Source organism: Glycine soja, chromosome 11 (genome assembly GCF_004193775.1).
Source record: "Glycine soja cultivar W05 chromosome 11, ASM419377v2, whole genome shotgun sequence".
Lineage (NCBI taxonomy): Eukaryota > Viridiplantae > Streptophyta > Magnoliopsida > Fabales > Fabaceae > Glycine > Glycine soja.
Window position 1 is genome coordinate 13164625 of NC_041012.1, and position 17568 is coordinate 13182192.

General features: G+C 44.8%; 1 protein-coding gene across 1 annotated transcript; it reads left to right on the forward strand.

Annotated features, from left to right (window-relative positions):
* The first annotated feature begins 15833 nt into the window (after positions 1-15833).
* On the forward strand, positions 15834-16670 carry LOC114372941. Its single transcript, XM_028330509.1, has one exon. It carries the CDS (start codon positions 15834-15836, stop codon positions 16668-16670), a length of 837 nt encoding a protein of 278 aa, XP_028186310.1.
* The last annotated feature ends 898 nt before the right edge of the window (positions 16671-17568 follow it).

The following is a 17568-nucleotide window of genomic DNA, read 5'->3' on the forward strand; positions in this document are numbered from 1 at the left end:
GACATGCATTCATTCCCGAAAAGGCTAGAGTAATTGCCCCACATATATCCTAGGCCTAGGAACCAAAGTTTTATGTAAAAGAACACAAGAGTGGGTGCGTATTGGGTAAAGTTACCCCTTTTTGGCCAGCAATCAGCTATGAGCCACGCTACAATAATTTCCCTATGCCTAGATGTTTAGGAATTTTGCTCATCATAAATGTGTAGGTTTAGAATAGGTAGCAAAATACCTTTGGCAATTTACACTTTGGGTGGGGTAGCAAAATACTTGAATGTATGTACATGTAATTTTGGGTAGTCAAAATGTCTCACAAAAAAATATATACGTATTACATGTTATGTAAAGAAAATACATTACAAAAAATACCTTTTAATTTGAATGCAATTTTAGTCAGCAAAAGAAAATATACTTGAATTTGCATGCGAATTTAGGTAGCAAAAACACTTGAAAAAAGCATGAAATGTAGCACCTTATTGTGTAGATAGCCAAGATTCATCACAAAGTTTGTATATGCATAGGTATTAGAAATACCAGAATGTGCACGTGTGCAATTTTTGGTAGCCAAGATGCTTTGAGTATGCATGTATGTAAATTTAGCCAAGGAAGTGCATGTGATGTAGGTAGCAAATACACCTTGGAAGTCCATATAAATAATCTAGGTAACGAAGGTGCCTTGATTGTGCATGGGTGCATTTTTCTTAGTTAGAAGAATATCTTGTGCGAGTGAATGTTCGTAAGGAAGTGTGTGCATGAGTTTGCTCTAAATTTACATTGATATTTGTGTTTATTGGAGGAGGTTGTACGCCATTTTTGTTTTAAGAGTAGCATTTCTTGGTAAAACTAACTTTCCAAATGTTTGCCTTCGCAGGAAATGGCCCCGAGGAAGCTTGCCTCAAAGAGGTCCAGGAAGGATAAGGCGGCCGAAGGAACTAGTTCCGCTCCTGAGTATGACAGTCACCGCTTTAGGAGCGCTATACACCAGCAGCGCTTCGAGGCCATCAAAGGATGGTCGTTTCTCCGGGAGCGACGCGTCCAGCTCAGGGACGACGAGTATACGGATTTCCAGGAGGAGATAGGTCGCCGGCGGTGGGCATCACTAGCTACCCCCATGGCCAAGTTCGATCCAGAAATAGTCCTCGAATTTTATGCCAATGCTTGGCCAACAGAGGAGGGCGTGCGTGACATGAGGTCCTGGGTAAGGGGTCAGTGGATCCCGTTTGATGCCGATGCTATCGGCCAGCTCCTGGGATATCCGTTGGTGTTGGAAGAGGGCCAGGAGTGCGAGTATGGCCAGAGGAGGAACCGGTCTGATGGGTTCGATGAGGAGGCCATCGCCCAATTGCTATGTATACCGGGGCAGGATTTTGCCCGGACTGCTGCCGGAAGACGGGTGCGGATCATGCACACCAACATGACCACCCTGACTTAGATATGGATGACTTTGCTGCTCAGCAACGTCCTGCCCACCGATCATAATTCCGACCTCCCCCTGCCGAAGTGTCAGCTGGTGTACGCCATCCTGACGCGGATGAGCATCCATGTGGCTCAGTTAATCGCTGATGCCATCTATATTTTTGCAGGTATGGCGCCTACTAGGCACCCTTTGGACCCAGATAAGTCCAACAGGGCCCTGGGATTTCCCGCACTGATCACAGGACTCTGCCAGTCGTTCGGAGTCCCCGTTGCACCTACCAAGGTGATTCGGCCACCCATCACCCGGGCTTTTATTGAGAAGTACTGCACCCAGAGACAGGCTCAGGGGGATGCTCCACAGGCCGCGGGCGCGCCACCACCACCTCATCAGGCTGGCCCGGCTGGGTCGTTTGACATGGAGCAGTATTTACGGCATTTGGTTCGCCAGCAGGCAGCCAACCACCAGGCACATGTGCAGACCCATGATTGCCTATACCAGATGAGCCTCAGCATGCAGAGCCAGGGCTTCGCTTCTTTTTCATGCCCTACTCCAGACCAGTTCAGGGCAGAGGTCGCATGGCCCGGGGATTGGCCCGAGGCCCAAGCAGAAGAGGCGCCCCCAGAAGCTCCCGGCGATGGAGAGGAGGCCCACGAGGACGAAGAGATGGCCGATTTGCTTGACTTCTTGGGAGGGAGTGGAGCTACATGACTGGGAGATCCCCAGATTCATGTTTTCTTTCGTATTTCTGTTATCATTTATATGTTATGTTTTGACTTGAGAGACTAATGTTTGTTTTTGTTGTTTCGATTGTCATTTGTACAGTGCATACATTTTTGTTTGAATTGTTGCGTTAGTGTTTATATCATTACTATCAATGATGTTTGAAATTCTGGAACCGTGTAGAGTTCTTCGTTTAGGAACATCGTCCAAAAATAATAATAAAATAAAACAAACAAAAATCATGATAAAAATAAAAATAAGAAAATAAAAAAAAGAAGAGAGCAAGTAAGAAAAAAGAGAGGGAAAAGGAAAATAAGTTGTTTAGCTGAAAAACCAACATGCTTTTGAAAAGAGATGACTTCCAACTTTTCTTTGAAAAATTCACTGATCATAACTAGTTTTTGGAAAATGTGTGTGTACACCCGAAGGGTGAACGCTGTGAAATTTCCCCAGACGCCCAAAATGGACTCGGATGAATGCACAAATTGATAAAAGAACATATTTTGGAAACATTGGGTTGACTAAAGTGGAGGAAATGAATCCTGAGCCCTAGCATCACATGACCATAAAAATTTGACACTTGAGTGTCCGCATAGGTGCATGCATGACCAGTTTTGCATAAAATTTCCAAATCATCATTTTTGCATTTGTGTCATGGAAATAATGTGGGGCATCCCTTTTTGTCCTTGAACCAAACCAAACCCTAACATGTATCATGCCTAGCCATTCTACAAGTCTTGAGCCAAAATCCGGACTCACCATAAACCTTGACCCAGGGTGAGAATGTCAATCCTTACCCTCGGAAGCAAAAAAAGAGAAGGAAAATTTCCAATCAAAGAAAAAGAGAAGGAAAATTTCCAATCAAAAAAAAAGAGAGAAGGAAAATTTCCAATCAAAGGAAAAAAAGAAGCAAGGAAATTCCCAATCAAAGAGTGGGAGAAAGCGAAAAGAAAGGAAAGAAAATTCCAAGTCAAAGAAAAAAGAATGGGAGAAAGTAAAAAAGAAGAAAGCTCCTTGTCAAAGAAACCAGAAGAAATGTGCAGAGAGGTCTTTGGACCGGACAATATCTGAGCAATACAGAATTGTCACCAAATGAACAAAAAGAAGGAAAGGAAACCACGACCTAAAATGGTCTTCTCCCTTTAATTGCCAACCAAAATCTTGTGCGCTAGCGACTTTTTCGCCCCGCACTAAACAAAAACAGAAAAGGAAAAAGCCAACAAAAAAAATCAAAAGCCAAAAACACACAAAAGCCGAAAAACCCATCAAAAGAACCCATTCCCAAGGGAAGTCCTATTGATCCATGATCACGCATGTAATTTTTGATTTGATAGGAAATAATTTGCAAAATCAAGTCATGACATATCTATGGTTCGGAATTAGGATAAAACACTTACCTGTGCGAGATTGATACACTTTGAGTGGATTTCTTCTATTTTTGTCGAACCCAGTGTTTCCTCTAAATGGTCATTTAGAAACGAAATGCTAACATCCAAAATCTCATTTATGGTTATGGGGGATTTCATCAGCAGACTCTCCTTCCCTGGTAGACGCATTGTTTGTCACTCAAAAAAGCATATGCTGCTCTAATCGGTTGGAATATTTGTCTCTTTGCTAAAGCATGTTTGCATTTTAGTGGAGAAAACACCGAGACTTTTTCAAGTCTCACAAGTTATCTAGAACTACGTAGGTCTGAGTTCCTCATTGGAGGATACGTAGGAGCAAGAGCCTCGCTTTTGTCGACCACACCACCTTTTGTTGTCATGACCCAAGAGCTGGTAGCCCGCGGAGACACCTTACGGTTATCCGCACCTCGTCATTCAGTGACCCCAAGTGTGATTGATGAGCAGAGGCCAATATGGTCATCTGCGCCCTTTCCGGAGATGTCAACATCTTCCGGTGGAGACTCTTTCAAGTCTCACAAGTTATCTAGAACTACGTAGGTCTGAGTTCCTCATTGGAGGATACGTAGGAGCAAGAGACTTGCTTTTGTCGGCCGCCCCACAAGATCTGTCATACTGACCCTGAGGTCATGTGACATGCAGAGACAAATTATGGTCATTCCGCACCCCTTTGCCATTCAGACACAGTCGTGTCCGATGGCACGCAGAGACAAATTATGGTCATTCTGCACCCTTTTGTCATCCAGAGGCGGCGGGCCCGATGACATGCGAAGATACAATTTGTTCATTCCGCACCTCATTGCCATTCAGACACAGTCGTGTCCGATGGCACGTAGAGACAAATTATGGTCATTCTGCACCCTTTTGTCATCCAGAGGCGGCGGGCCCGATGACATGTGGAGACAAAATTTGGTCATTCCACACCCCTTTGCCATTCAGACACAGTCGTGTCCGATGGCACGCAGAGACAAATTATGGTCATTCTGCACCCTTTTGTCATCCAGAGGCGGCGGGCCCGATGACATGCGGAGACAAAATTTGGTCATTCCGCACCCCTTTGCCATTCAGACACAGTCGTGTCCGATGGCACGCAGAGACAAATTATGGTCATTCTGCACCCTTTTGTCATCCAGAGGCGGCGGGCCCGATGACATGCGGAGACAAAATTTGGTCATTCCGCACCCCTTTGCCATTCAGACACAGTCGTGTCCGATGGCACGCAGAGACAAATTATGGTCATTCTGCACCCTTCGTCAATCGCGGCCGACAAAGCCGTTGACACGCGGAGATTTACATCATCTTCCGCACTCACAAGATCTGTCATACTGACTTTTGAGTCACGCTGAAGGGCGGAAATACCCGAGTGGTTATCCGTATAAACATTCTTTTGCTATCTATAAGACAGAACGCTTGATAGCAGGCAAAGACTGACATCGTCTTCTGCACCTTTTGTTCCCCCGGGAACAACGAGTCATTTGCATGCGGAAATTTTATGGTCACCCGCGACTCTCGTCAACCGAGAGGAACGAAATTAGTGTCTTATCTTTACTTTCCTTTTATCTCCAATAAAAGACAAGTAAAGAGGGGCAACTGTCATACCCTAATTTCGTCCGGGGACCTTTCCTTGATGACATGCGACTTTTGTTTGGTCCTTGTAAGGTGCTTGGCACCCATCATTAGGCAATTTGTAAAATTCCGGGGCATGCCGGAAAACAAAAGAAAATATTGATGCACAATCCGTAAGGTTCCATGACACACCGGAAATCAAATAGAAGCATCGTTGCACAATTAGTGAGGTTCCGTAACATTCCGTAAGTCAAAAAGGGGATGATTATGTAATCCACAAGGTTCCGTAACATTACAGAAAGAAAACAAGTATCGTTACGAAATTCGTAAGTTTCCGTAACTTTACGAAAAAAGAATCACCAAAAAAAAGCAGAGGGGGTGTACTTAGTAAAAATAGGGGTGCAAATAGCAACCAGGCCCACTTGGGCCCTCCAGAAGATTCCTCCAGAAGGTTGTTGCTTCTGGAGGAAGCAACCCTGCTCGCCTGGGCGAGCTGGGCGGCAAGCATCTCCCCTATTTTGCTATAAATAGGGGAGGAAGTGAAGAAGAAAAGGGTTCAGCCCCTTAGGCACTTCTCTCTTTTTCGAATTTGCTTGGAAAAATTGTTTCCGTGAAGAAAATCTAAGCCAAGGCGCTTCCGAAATGTTTCCGTAAGGAATTTCGCGAAGGTTTCGACCGTTCTTCGACGTTCTTCATTCGTTCTTCATCGTTCTTCGATCTTCAACGGGTAAGTACCTCGAACCAAGCTTTTCGATTCATTCTATGTACCCGTGGTGGTCCACATTGTGTTTCGTGTATTTTTATTCTCGTTTTATTTACTTTTTATACCCCCTTTTGACGTGCTTAAGCCATTTTATTTAAGTCATTTCTCGCTTAACCTAAAAATAAAATAAATTTTCACCGATCGTTTGAATTGTATTATCCGTTAACTTCGGTTAAAATGAATTCTGACCGTTCGGTCGTGCCGTAACCACGTTGGAAATCAAAAAAAGAGGTAAAAAATAATATAATAATAAAAAATACCTTTTAGTAAAATAAAGCGAAAAATCAATTGGACGTTTTCTCTTTGGGATTTCTCATTCTTAATCGAATTGACTAATAACTAAGGTGAAACTAAGGCTAAAATCAACTCGCCTAGTCAAGCTCGTCCATAAAAATAGGTTTTTGAAGTTTGTCATTTCAATTTCTTATTAAGTAAAATGGGTCATTTTTAAGGTCCAACGCCTTAAAATGATCACCTCTTAAGTAAAAAAAAAAGAATCACTTGATAAAAAAGAACTACGTAGGTCTGATTTCCTCATCGCAATTGACGAATACGTAGGAGCAAAGGGAAACACCCTTGTCGACCACAAAAAGAGAAAAAATATAAAAAGGGTATAAAGGATATAAGGACATAAAAGGGAACATAAAAATCAAAGTCATGTTTGCACATTCGATTAAAGGCTGTCGTCCCTTGTGACGGACGTGTGGGGTGCTAACACCTTCCCCGTGCGTAAATACAACTCCCGAACCTTTTACTTAAAAGTTCGTAGATCGCGTCTTTTCCGGTTTTTCCGACGTTTTCCTCAAATAAACATTGGTGGCGACTCCGCGCGTATTCCTTTCGTGGAACACGCATCCCGCGAGTCACGCGTCGCCCTCCCGTCGAAGGGTAGGTTGCGACACCATCTTTATCTGATTATACCCTGAGAAACCATCCATGAAGGAGAAAAGGGCGAACTTGGCCGTATTATCTACCAGTATATCAATGTGTGGCAAGGGAAAATTGTCTTTAGGACTGTCTCGGTTTAAGTCCCGATAGCCTACGCACATTCGCACTTTGCCGTCCTTTTTTGGAACCGGGACAATGTTGGCTACCCACTCTAGGTATCGAGCTACAACCAAGAAACCCGCATCGAACTGCTTTCTCACTTATTTAATTTTCAAAGACATTTCAGGTCTCATCCTTCGTAGATTTTGCTTAACCGGGGAAGACCCAGGATTCAGTGGCAACTTATGCTGCACAATGTCGAGGTCCAGACCTGGCATGTCTTGGTACGACCACGTAAAGATGTCTTGATATTCTTCAAGAAGGGTTATCAAACCTTGGCGGATAGGTGCGGTCATACTGGTTCCTACTTTCACTTCTTTCTTTCCCTCCCTGGTCTCTAAGTTTATTAGTTCGGTTTCCTCTTGGTGAGGCTTCATTTCGCGTTCTTCCTGAGCGATCAACCTCTCTAACTCTGGTGAAAGGACGTCTTCTTCCTCTTCTTTGTTTATTGTTTGACTTACTTCTCGGTCAAAATTGATTATCAAATCCTCGTTGTTAGGATCCTCAAAGAATCGACCCTCACATCTATACCAATCAAGACAAAAACAAAAACATGCAAAATGATATGAGAAAAGGTGGAATCGCAAGAACAGATGAAACAAGATCTCTTTGTTATTTAATAAGGTAGATGTCACAAAACAAAAGAGAAAGGAATTTATAGCCTCTAATTACATTGAATTAGCGGTATAGACTTCCGACTGGATCATCATGCGCCAGTTTCCCACTTGGGAATTGGGATGGCATGGTCGCACGAAACTTGGCGGATCTTGTGGAGACTCCTCTCCTATTGCCGCCACCTCTTCCTCGAACATTATCCCGGCACTTGTGAAACACTGGCTAACATGGCCGGGCCATGCCCTATTTGCCCGGAGACTTGACGGCGCATTCCTTCTTCCCGGTTTCCCGGGTTCATACCCCAACCCATATTTGTACGGTTCCCCCTAATGTCGACCACATCGACATTCCTGTGGCTGTCCTTGCCCAGACCCATTTCGGGCTCATAACCGTGCCTGAGCATCACCCGTGCCACCATTAGGGCCGCATTAGAGAGACAAGGTAGCAACGGACTCGTTTCCAAAAAGGCACAACTCACCACTTCGAAGGATTGGAAAGTTGTTTCCAGTGATTCTTCCGCTGCTTCTACATATGGTGCGGAGGAGGGGCAGCTCACCAACATATCTTCTTCACCTGACACTATCACCAAGAGTCCACCAACTGCGAATTTCAATTTTTGGTGAAGCGTCGAAGGGACCACTCCTAGCGCATGAATCCAGGGTCTCCCCAAAAGGCAGCTATAGGCGGGATTTATGTCCATCACTTGAAAAACCACATTACAAGTGTGGGGGCGTATCTTAAATGGGGATGTCGATTTCCCCCATCACCTCCCGCCGACTACCGTCAAAGGCTCGTACTACCATCGAACTCGATTTTAGACGTGGCGCATTAAAAGGAAGTTTCTCCAAGGTGGTCTTTGGCATCACATTTAAACTTGAACCATTGTCGATGAGCACCTTAGTGACGACATGGTCCATGCATCTGACAGACACATGTAGAGCTTTGTTGTGCCCTCTCCCCTCGACTAGAATCTCTTCTTTCGCGAACGTGATATAGTTATTGGTAGTTATATGATTAACAATTCCTTCAAAACCCTCAACTGAGATGTCGTGTGCTACGTGGGCTTCATTGAGGACCTTTACCAATAGTGCATGATGAGGCTCGGAGTTTATGAGCAGTTCAAACAAAGAGATCCTTGCCGGAGTTTTATTCAGTTGCTCAACTACTTTAAACGCGCTTTGTTGGATGAGATGAAGAAACTCATGAGCCTCTTCCAAGGTCACCGCCTTTCCTTGAAGACCTTCTTTCTTTTCAGCTCTTTTTACCACCGGGGGATCCACTTCTTTTGAGAGGGGTGGCCATGTCTACAGGCTCTTGGATCAAGGGTGCTTTCCCTTTGGAGGGCAATTCCGCCGAGTGAGGGTAAGCGAACACCTGGCCACTGCGGGTTACGCCACTAAGGCCGGTAATGTTGGTCACCTTGGCTGACAAGGAGTCAACCTCGGTTGCAACTCTTTCTCCAAAAGCGGGAGGGGTATACTTCCATGGAACAACCTTATTGCTTTGATAGGAAAACGGCGTTGGCTTGGGCACTATCGGGGGGTACATGGGCCTGGAGCCGGTCACATTCCTAGTGAAACATATTACTAGGGCTTTGGGGGTTGGGGGAACTTTCCTTTCTTCCGACTGCATGCAAATCTGCGGTTCTTCCCTATCTCCCTTGGACACTTCGAGTTGCCCCCAATTCATGAGCCGTTGAAGTAACTCTTCCACCGCGGGGCAGGTTTCCATGTCGTGTGATTCCCCAAGATGAAACAGACATTCGTCACTTTCGCCTCCGCCACGAGAGACCATGCATGTTGCCTGCAGCGACTGGTAGATGAATCGTCTAGACGTAGCCGCATCTTCTAATCTCTTTGACCCTGACGACCTGTCCTTTTCGATGGCGTTTACGCTAGCCCCTCCATGAATGGCTAGTGGATTGGTTTTAACGTTGGGGCCCTCTTCTTGAAATGATAGCCAGCCGGCATTTATTAGGTGTTGCACCTTATACTTGAATGGCAGGCAAGAGTCAATGTTGTGTCCGGGGGCTCCACTATGGTATGTGCATGTAGCATTCGAGTTGTACCACTTAGGGTATGGTGGCTGGAAGACCTTCCCGGGTATGGCCACCACCAAATGATTTTCCAATAATGAGGGCCACAACTCGGAATATGCCATGGGAATAGGAGCAAACTCGTCTTTCGGGGGGCGTCGTGCATTGTTATAGCTCGCGCCAGGGGTTGTATTATTGGCAGGCCGGGGAGTGGCTGGAGCTATGTGTTGGGCAGGCGTTTTTTCTGTTGCGGGAGGCCCTTCCACTTGAGTTGGGAGGGAACTTCCGGCTCGGATCGAAAAGTTCGGGTGGTTGTGTTGGTATGAGTTTTGGGCATTTTGGGGCGCTTTCATCCATGTTGGGGCGGTGGTGACCGCGTGGGTATCTCCTTCCTTTTTCCGTGTGCCCACCACTTGGGCTCTTCTATTGTTGTTGGGGGCAACATTGGAGGCATATTCAAACTTGCCTTTTCTCAGCCCGGACTCGATTCTTTCTTCGGTGAAGACGAGGTCTGCAAAGTTAGCCGGCATATATCCTATCAGCTTCTCGTAGTAGAACATGGGCAATGTATCTACCATAATCGTGATCATTTCCCTTTCAGTCATAGGCGGGACGACTTCGGCTGCTAGGTCTCTCCACCTTTGAGCATATTCTTTAATGGACTCATGTTCCCGCTTGGTCATGCTCTGATGTTGGTTCCGATCTAGAGCCATATCCGTGTTGTATTGGTACTGCCTAATGAAGGCGGTTGCCAAGTCTTTCCATGACCGGATCTGAGAAGCTTCCAGATTGGTGTTCCACGCCACTGCTGCTCTGGCTAAGCTGTCTTGAAAGAAGTGCATTAATAGCTTTTCGTCCGTAGAATATGCCTCCATCCTTCGGCAATACATCCGAAGATGACCTTTTGGGCACGTCGTCCCTTTGTATTTATCAAAATCTGGTACTTTAAACTTGGGGGGAATGATGATGTCAGGTACCAGACACAGATCCGCTAAATCCGAGAACGAATAGTTGTCGAGGCCTTCTACCGCTCTCAGCCTCTCTTCAAGTAGATCCATATTTCCCTTGTCTTTTGCAAAGGGAACGAGTTCCTTAACGGGTGCGGATGAAGACGGGACGTGGCGGACTATGTTTGGTTGGGGCAATTCATGGGGGGCTGGATCCTTGAGGGGAAGTAGAGGGCCTAGATGGGCATCTCCTTCATCATCTTCTTGCAGAGGATAGTCGGCATGAGGAGGGAGCTGCCCCTCGAAGGTAGGGGCTTGGCTCAAATCGTCTGGAGCGGTACGGGGTGTGAAGTCTGGAGGCAAACCATAAGGGTAGGCTTGAGGACTATACCTCCGATTAAAACCCGTCGTGTTTCTATCTCAGCCTAAGTTTATTGCGGGCTATAGCACCGGTTCTGCTTCCCTAGCTGTATTGGAAGCGGCCACCATAGCATTATCTTCTATAGATTTTTGAAGCTTTAGCATGGCCTCCGTGATAGAAGCCATTTGATCTTTTAAGGCCGATAGGTCGGCCTTCATCTATTCTTGCACTCCCTCTTCGTTATCCATCTTACTTCTGGATCGAGTGTTATAGGGGTGCCTTTGCGCTTTTTTAGTTATGGTGAGTTCCCTAAAGAAACAAACATTGGTGAGTATGACACCAAAACATGAATATGCTAATGAATGATCAGAGCACTTGGATCCACCTCAAGGCCTTTTTAGACAACGTGATGAGTTTCAAAACTTCTCTTTTTATAAAAAGGAACAAAATCTTTTATCTAGCCAAGATCATACAAAAGTGTTACAACAGAACCTAACAGTTTCTAATTATATGGGCCATTAAATCTATCATGTGTTGACAGTAATTGATTAGCCCATGAATTTCCTCTGGGGCTGAACACACTTCAGCGATGGCCTTTGCTTTGGCTAGTAGTCACGGGAGGTCTTGACTTCCATTTAAGGTCAAGGCGAACCTATCCATCCACATGGTCGCTTCTTGATGCAATGCATCAATCACCCTCCTCTTGCTTCCTTCTCGGTGTACGCTTGTGTGAAGTCCTCTACTAGCTTTTGTTCATGGGTCAAAGACTGCTTTAACTCTTCTTTGTACTGCCCTATTATAGCTAGCATGCTTTGCTCCGTGGCTTCTAAGTGTTGGGCAAAACTCCTCTTAGATCTTGAGCAAGCAGCTAACTCTTCCTTTAAGATCAGGCCATGTACTCGTGACTGGTCTTTTTCCTCTCTCCGGAGCTTGAGCTCATTGTTGCTGCCCCACAGAGCTCCTCGGAATTTATCTCGGCCATACTCTTCCTTGTGAGCCCTCTTGGTTTCTTGTTCAAGGGCTTTCGCGGTAGCCACATTTTCCTCTCGTAACTCGGCACACTCTTTCCGGACGCTTGTAGCGGCTGACTTGAACTTTTCTTTGGCGAGTCTTGCCTTTCCTAGCTCTGATTTTAGAGCTTGGACTTCTTCATCCTCTTCCGGAGCTTCGAAGTTCTCTTAGACATTCATGATAACCACCGATGATGCCATTACGGATGCCCCTAAGTTCTTTATCTTTCCTTAACGGGCTTTCCCACGCCTTGTGGACTCTTTGTACAATCTTGAGACTTTGCGCGCCGAAATCTCTCACAAGGAAAGGCGAGAGGCTCTCTCTCGTCGGTGCTCCCCTCATGGGGTACCCTAACTGTCTTATGGCAAGTACAGGATTATAGTTAATACAACCCCTCGTCCCTATCAATGGAACGTTTGGGTAGTCCCCACATGAGAAGAGAACTATTTCCTTTCCTTCCTTTCATCGAGGAAACCAGTTGATTGTGCTGCCTCCTATCCCAGCCAAGTATTGGTCCCAATCTACTCTTCTCTTTTCAATGCACGAGTGATAACTTTGGAGCGGACACGGGTGCCTTATGTCTTGTTGGAATAGGTGCGAAACCAACCACACACAAAGAGCGGGTAAACAGCAGACAATCCGTGCGCAGTTCTTCTCGCACCTTCGGTCAAATGTATCAAATAAGTCCGCCAAGATAGCTACCACCGAGCTCTCCTTGCTATGGTGATATGCAAGGAAAGCATCAATTGCGGCTAGGTCCACCAAACCGTCCACGTTTGGAACGAGGACAACCCCAAAGATTAGCAAAGCTAGTATATCCGCAAACGATACCCACTCTTCTTGACTCACCATATCCCTTGCCTTGCCTTCCAAGTATTTCCGCGGTAGGCCCACTACTTCGTTTCAAGTGTGCTTCATAGATCCAACTCTCCTTCCGAATCTCCGATCACAGCTGCAATCTTGCTCAAGGAGGGAAGAAACCCGGAGAAAAGATACGGTTTTCTTCCCCCAAGAGGGCATCCTAATATCTCCTTAAATTCTTCAACAGTCGGTACTATTTAGAAGTCCCCAAACATGAAGCATCTCAACGGCTGATCATAGTATTGGGCGAGGGATACAACGGCTTCCGTAAATACCTCCACTGTGGTCAAATCTAAAATCTTTCCGTACACTTTGCGGAAGGCTTGCCTTTGGAGGGGTCCCATCAACCGTCCCAACTCCTTAAGGCTGGTGACATTTAGGCCCTTAATCTTGACTTGATAGAATCTTTTCCCGTTTTGATTTGTCCCCATCATTTACCTAAAAAAGGGTGGATCAAGGCTCTGATATGAATGATGCAATGCGCATGCATGAAACGAAAAGAAAAACAAGTGGTAATTTACATATGCGAGACTGAAAAAGATCCATCTTTTTAATACTACGTTCTAGCCATTGTGGCGCCCCAACGTATGCATTAAAATGTGACGCATTACTCTAGAGAGACAAAACATCACTAGCTATACAGCAAAACTACAATTTATGTGCTATTCGCAGAAGAATGCATGAGAACAAATGGCAAAGAGCGTGTTTGCTCCATGCCCCTATTTGGGGACCTATAGGATAATGTCTAGGGCTCTCTAATAACTACTCCCAACGATCCATATCTCACATGGCTGTTTTCTAGAGGTATCATCACTCAAGATAATAATATTGCAGCGGTATGGAATACCAGCGACAACACATTATAAAGAGAGAAAGCTCTAGACGAAGTTTCACTATTATCAAGCAAGTCGGAGACCTAGCATGACCATAGATTCACCTCCACTCCTTAAATTCCCATGGACCCGAGTATAGGGCCTCTTTTTTACTCAAACCCGTGGGTGCTTAGAATGCAGTGTAAAAATGTGGAAAAGACAACATTTATTATATTTACACAATTTGAAAAAAAATGCACACACCATGTTTCACAATTCCACAATTTCCTAAAATAGGCCTAACTCACAAAAACAGTCCCCAGTGGAGTCGCCAACTGTCTCAACCTACCCTTTTGCGGGCGAGCGAGGCGAGGCTCACGGGTGCGTCTTCCAAAGGAGGAAAATGCGCGGAGTCTCCACCAACGTTTATTTGTGGAAAACGTTGGAAAAACCGAAGGAAACCGGTCATGAAGAATATTCCAGATTCGGGAGTTGTATTTACGTTTGAGGAAGGTATTAGCACCTCTCACGTTTGTCCCAAAGGACAACAGCCTTAATTTTAGAATTGTGTGAAATTGTGTACCTAAACTTTTATTTCTTTTTATTTTTGAGGTCGACAAAAGCGGGGCTCTTGCTCCTACATACCCTCCATCGAAGAGGAAATCAGACCTACGTAGTTTTTTTTAAAGGGGGAATCAAGCGATTCTTTTTACTTGGAATGTGGTCTTTTTAAGGCGTTGGACCTTAAAAATGATCCATTTTTACTTGGTAAGAAAAACTGAGGTATTGAACCTTAAAATCCTTTTTAGTGATTTTTTTGCGAACGAGCTTGACTTTGCGAGTTGATTTTAGCCTTAGTTTCACTTTAGTTATTAGTCAATTCATTTAAGAAAGAGAAATCCCAAAGAGAAACGTCCGATTGATTTTTTTGCTTTATTTTACTAAAAGATATTTTTGGATTATTATACTATTATTTTACCTCTTTTTGGTTTCCAACGTGGTTACGGCATGACCGAACGGTCGGATTTCATTTTAACAGAAATTAACGGATATTACAAATCAAATGATTGGTGGAAATTTATTTTATTTTTTGATTTGGCGAGAAAATGACTTAAGTAAATGACTGAAGCACGTCAAAAGGGGGTACGGAAAGTAAATGAAACGAGAATAAAAGTACGCGAAACAAATGGGGACAACCACGGGTACATAGAATGAATTGAAAAGTTCGATTTCGGGAACTTACCGGTTGAAGACCGAAGAACGACGAAGAACGAACGACGAACGACGAAGAACGGTTGAAAATCTTCGCGAAATCACCCACGGAAACGTTAAGGAAACGTTACGGAAGTGCCTCGGCTTCGATTTTCTTCACGGAAACAATTTTCCTCACGAATTTCAAGTGATTACGAAATGCCAAGAAGGCTGAACCCCTTCCTTCCTCACTCCTCCCTCTATTTATAGGAAAATAGGGGAGGAGTTTGCCATTCAGCTCGTCCAGGCGAGCCAGGTTGCTTCCTCCTGAAGCAACCGCCTTCTGGAGGAACAATCTGGAAGGTCCAAGTGGGTCTGGTTGCTATTTGCACCCCCTTTTTACTAAATACACCACCCTTTTGCTTTTTTTTGGTGATTCTTTTTCCGTAACGTTACGAAACTTTATGAATTTCGTAACGATACTTGTTTTCTTTCCGTAAGGTTACGGAACCTTACGGGTCATGTAATTACTCCTTTTTTAGATTTCAGAATGTTACGAAAACTCACGAATTGCGTAACAATACTTCCTTTTGATTTCCGGCATGTTACGGAATTTCACGGATTGCGTAACATTGCTTCCTTTTGATTTCCGGCATGTCTCGAAACTTCACGTATTGTGCAACAAAGGGTGCCAAGTACCTCAAAGTGGTCAAACAAAGGTTGCATGCCATCAAACAATGGTCCCCGGACGAAATTAGGGTATGACACCATTAAACCAGTCATTATTTAGGGACGCCACAATTGGTGGTATCAGAGCAAAAGTTGGATTCTAGTGAACCTATCCATGGTCTTACTGTGTGAATGCTATGTATCTATGAAACTTGGAAGTAGGTTTCGGGGAGTGACGTTAAGTCACAAATTGTGTGTAATTCTACCTTCTTGTCTTAAGAGGGAAAGTGAAATTGATTTAGCAGAATTGTTGTGTATATATATAGAGAGAGAGATATTGTTATAACTGTCGTAGCCTATATGGTACACTCTCTCAGTAGAATTTCATGGATACAAATTGCTTCCCTACAGGTTCGGTATGGCAGGACGTGGTAAGGATCAGAACTGTGATGTCCTAGACTGCATCACAGATGTGCTGGAAACTCTAGTGCAGGAACTTGATGTGGAGCCGGAAGAGTATCGGGGACTCATGGCTTTCCGTAAGAACCACCCGTCGAAGTTCAGTGGGGACTATGATCCAGAAGGTGCTAGGTTATGGTTAGCTGAGACTGAGAAGATTTTCGAGGCGATGGGTTGCCTCGAGGAGCATAAGGTCCCTTATGCGACGTTCATGCTCCAAGGAGAAGCTGAGAACTGGTGGAAGTTCGTGAAACCTACATTAGCAGCACCTGCAGGCGTGATTCCTTGGAATGCCTTCAAGGACAAATTCCTAGACAACTATTTTCCACGAGATCTCAGAAAGCGAAAGGCGAGGGAATTTTTGGATTTGAAGCAAGGAAACATGTCTGTTGGAGAATACACGACCAAATTTAATGAACTTCTACAGTACTGGCCTCAATACAAAGATGCTCGAAACGAAGAAGACTTATGTGCTCAGTTTGAGAATGGGCTTCGACTGGAGATTCAACAGGCAGTTAGCTACATGCAGATCATAGATTTCAATCAACTGGTGACAAAGTGCCGAATATTTGAGGACAAGATGAAAGAGAGGCAAGCCAGAGGTTTTGGAGGACCACAAAGAAGCCACCCTTTTAGAGGAAACAGTAATAACAGGATGAAGCCATATTCCAGCAACAAGGGGAAACAACCTATGGCTACGTCCAACATGAGCCTGTCAAAGGGGACTGGGGTACAGTGCTTTCAGTGCGGAGGACCGCATCTTAGGAGAAATTTCCCACAACTCCAGCAGACATAGGAAAATCGTTGCTATATTTGTCGCAAGGTAGGCCATTATGCTCGGGAGTGTAGAATGACTGGGAGACCAACGGTAACTGCCAATTCTAACACAGTCAATCGTGGATCTACTAATCCCACAAGGAGCGGTAATGTTAGCAACAACAATAACACTAGTGGTGGAAGACCAAAGGTACCCTCCCGGGTATTTGCTATGAGTGGATCAGAAGCTGCTGCCTCCGACGATTTGATACAGGGTAAGTGTTTGATTGCTGATAAACTGCTAGATGTACTCTATGATTCGGGTGCCACACATTCATTCATATCTCATGCATGTGTGGAAAGGTTGGGGTTATGTACGACGGAGTTACCATATGATATCGTGGTGTCTACTCCAACTAACGAGCCTGTAACCACCTCTCGAGTGTGTTTGAAGTGTCCTATAACTGTTGAGGGTCGATCTTTTATGGCGGATATGATTTGCCTACCTTTAGCTCATCTAGATGTGATCTTGGGAATGGACTGGTTATCTACTAACCATATCTTTCTAAGCTGCAAAGAGAAGATGCTAGTATTTGGTGGAAATGTAATCCCGAAAGAACCATTGAAAGGGAATGTTGCCAACGATGGAGTGGGGGATGTTCGAACCTACATGGTGTTGTTCTCCCTGAATGTGGAGGAGGTCTCTGAAGTTAGCAGTATACCGGTGGTGTCAGAATTCCCAGAGGTCTTTCCTGATGACATTTGTGAATTACCACCTGAGAGAGAAGTGGAATTCATTATTGACTTGATGCCTGGGGCGAATCCAGTGTCGATCGCGCCCTATAGGATGTCTTCAGTAGAACTAGCAGAGGTGAAGGCACAAGTGCAGGATCTCTTAAGTAAATAATTTGTTCACCCAAGCGTATCACCGTGGGGAG

Coding starts and splice junctions, on each gene's coding strand:
- LOC114372941 (XM_028330509.1), top strand. CDS start 15,834: ATGGCAGGACGTGGTAAGGATCAGAACTGTGATGTCCTAGACTGCATC.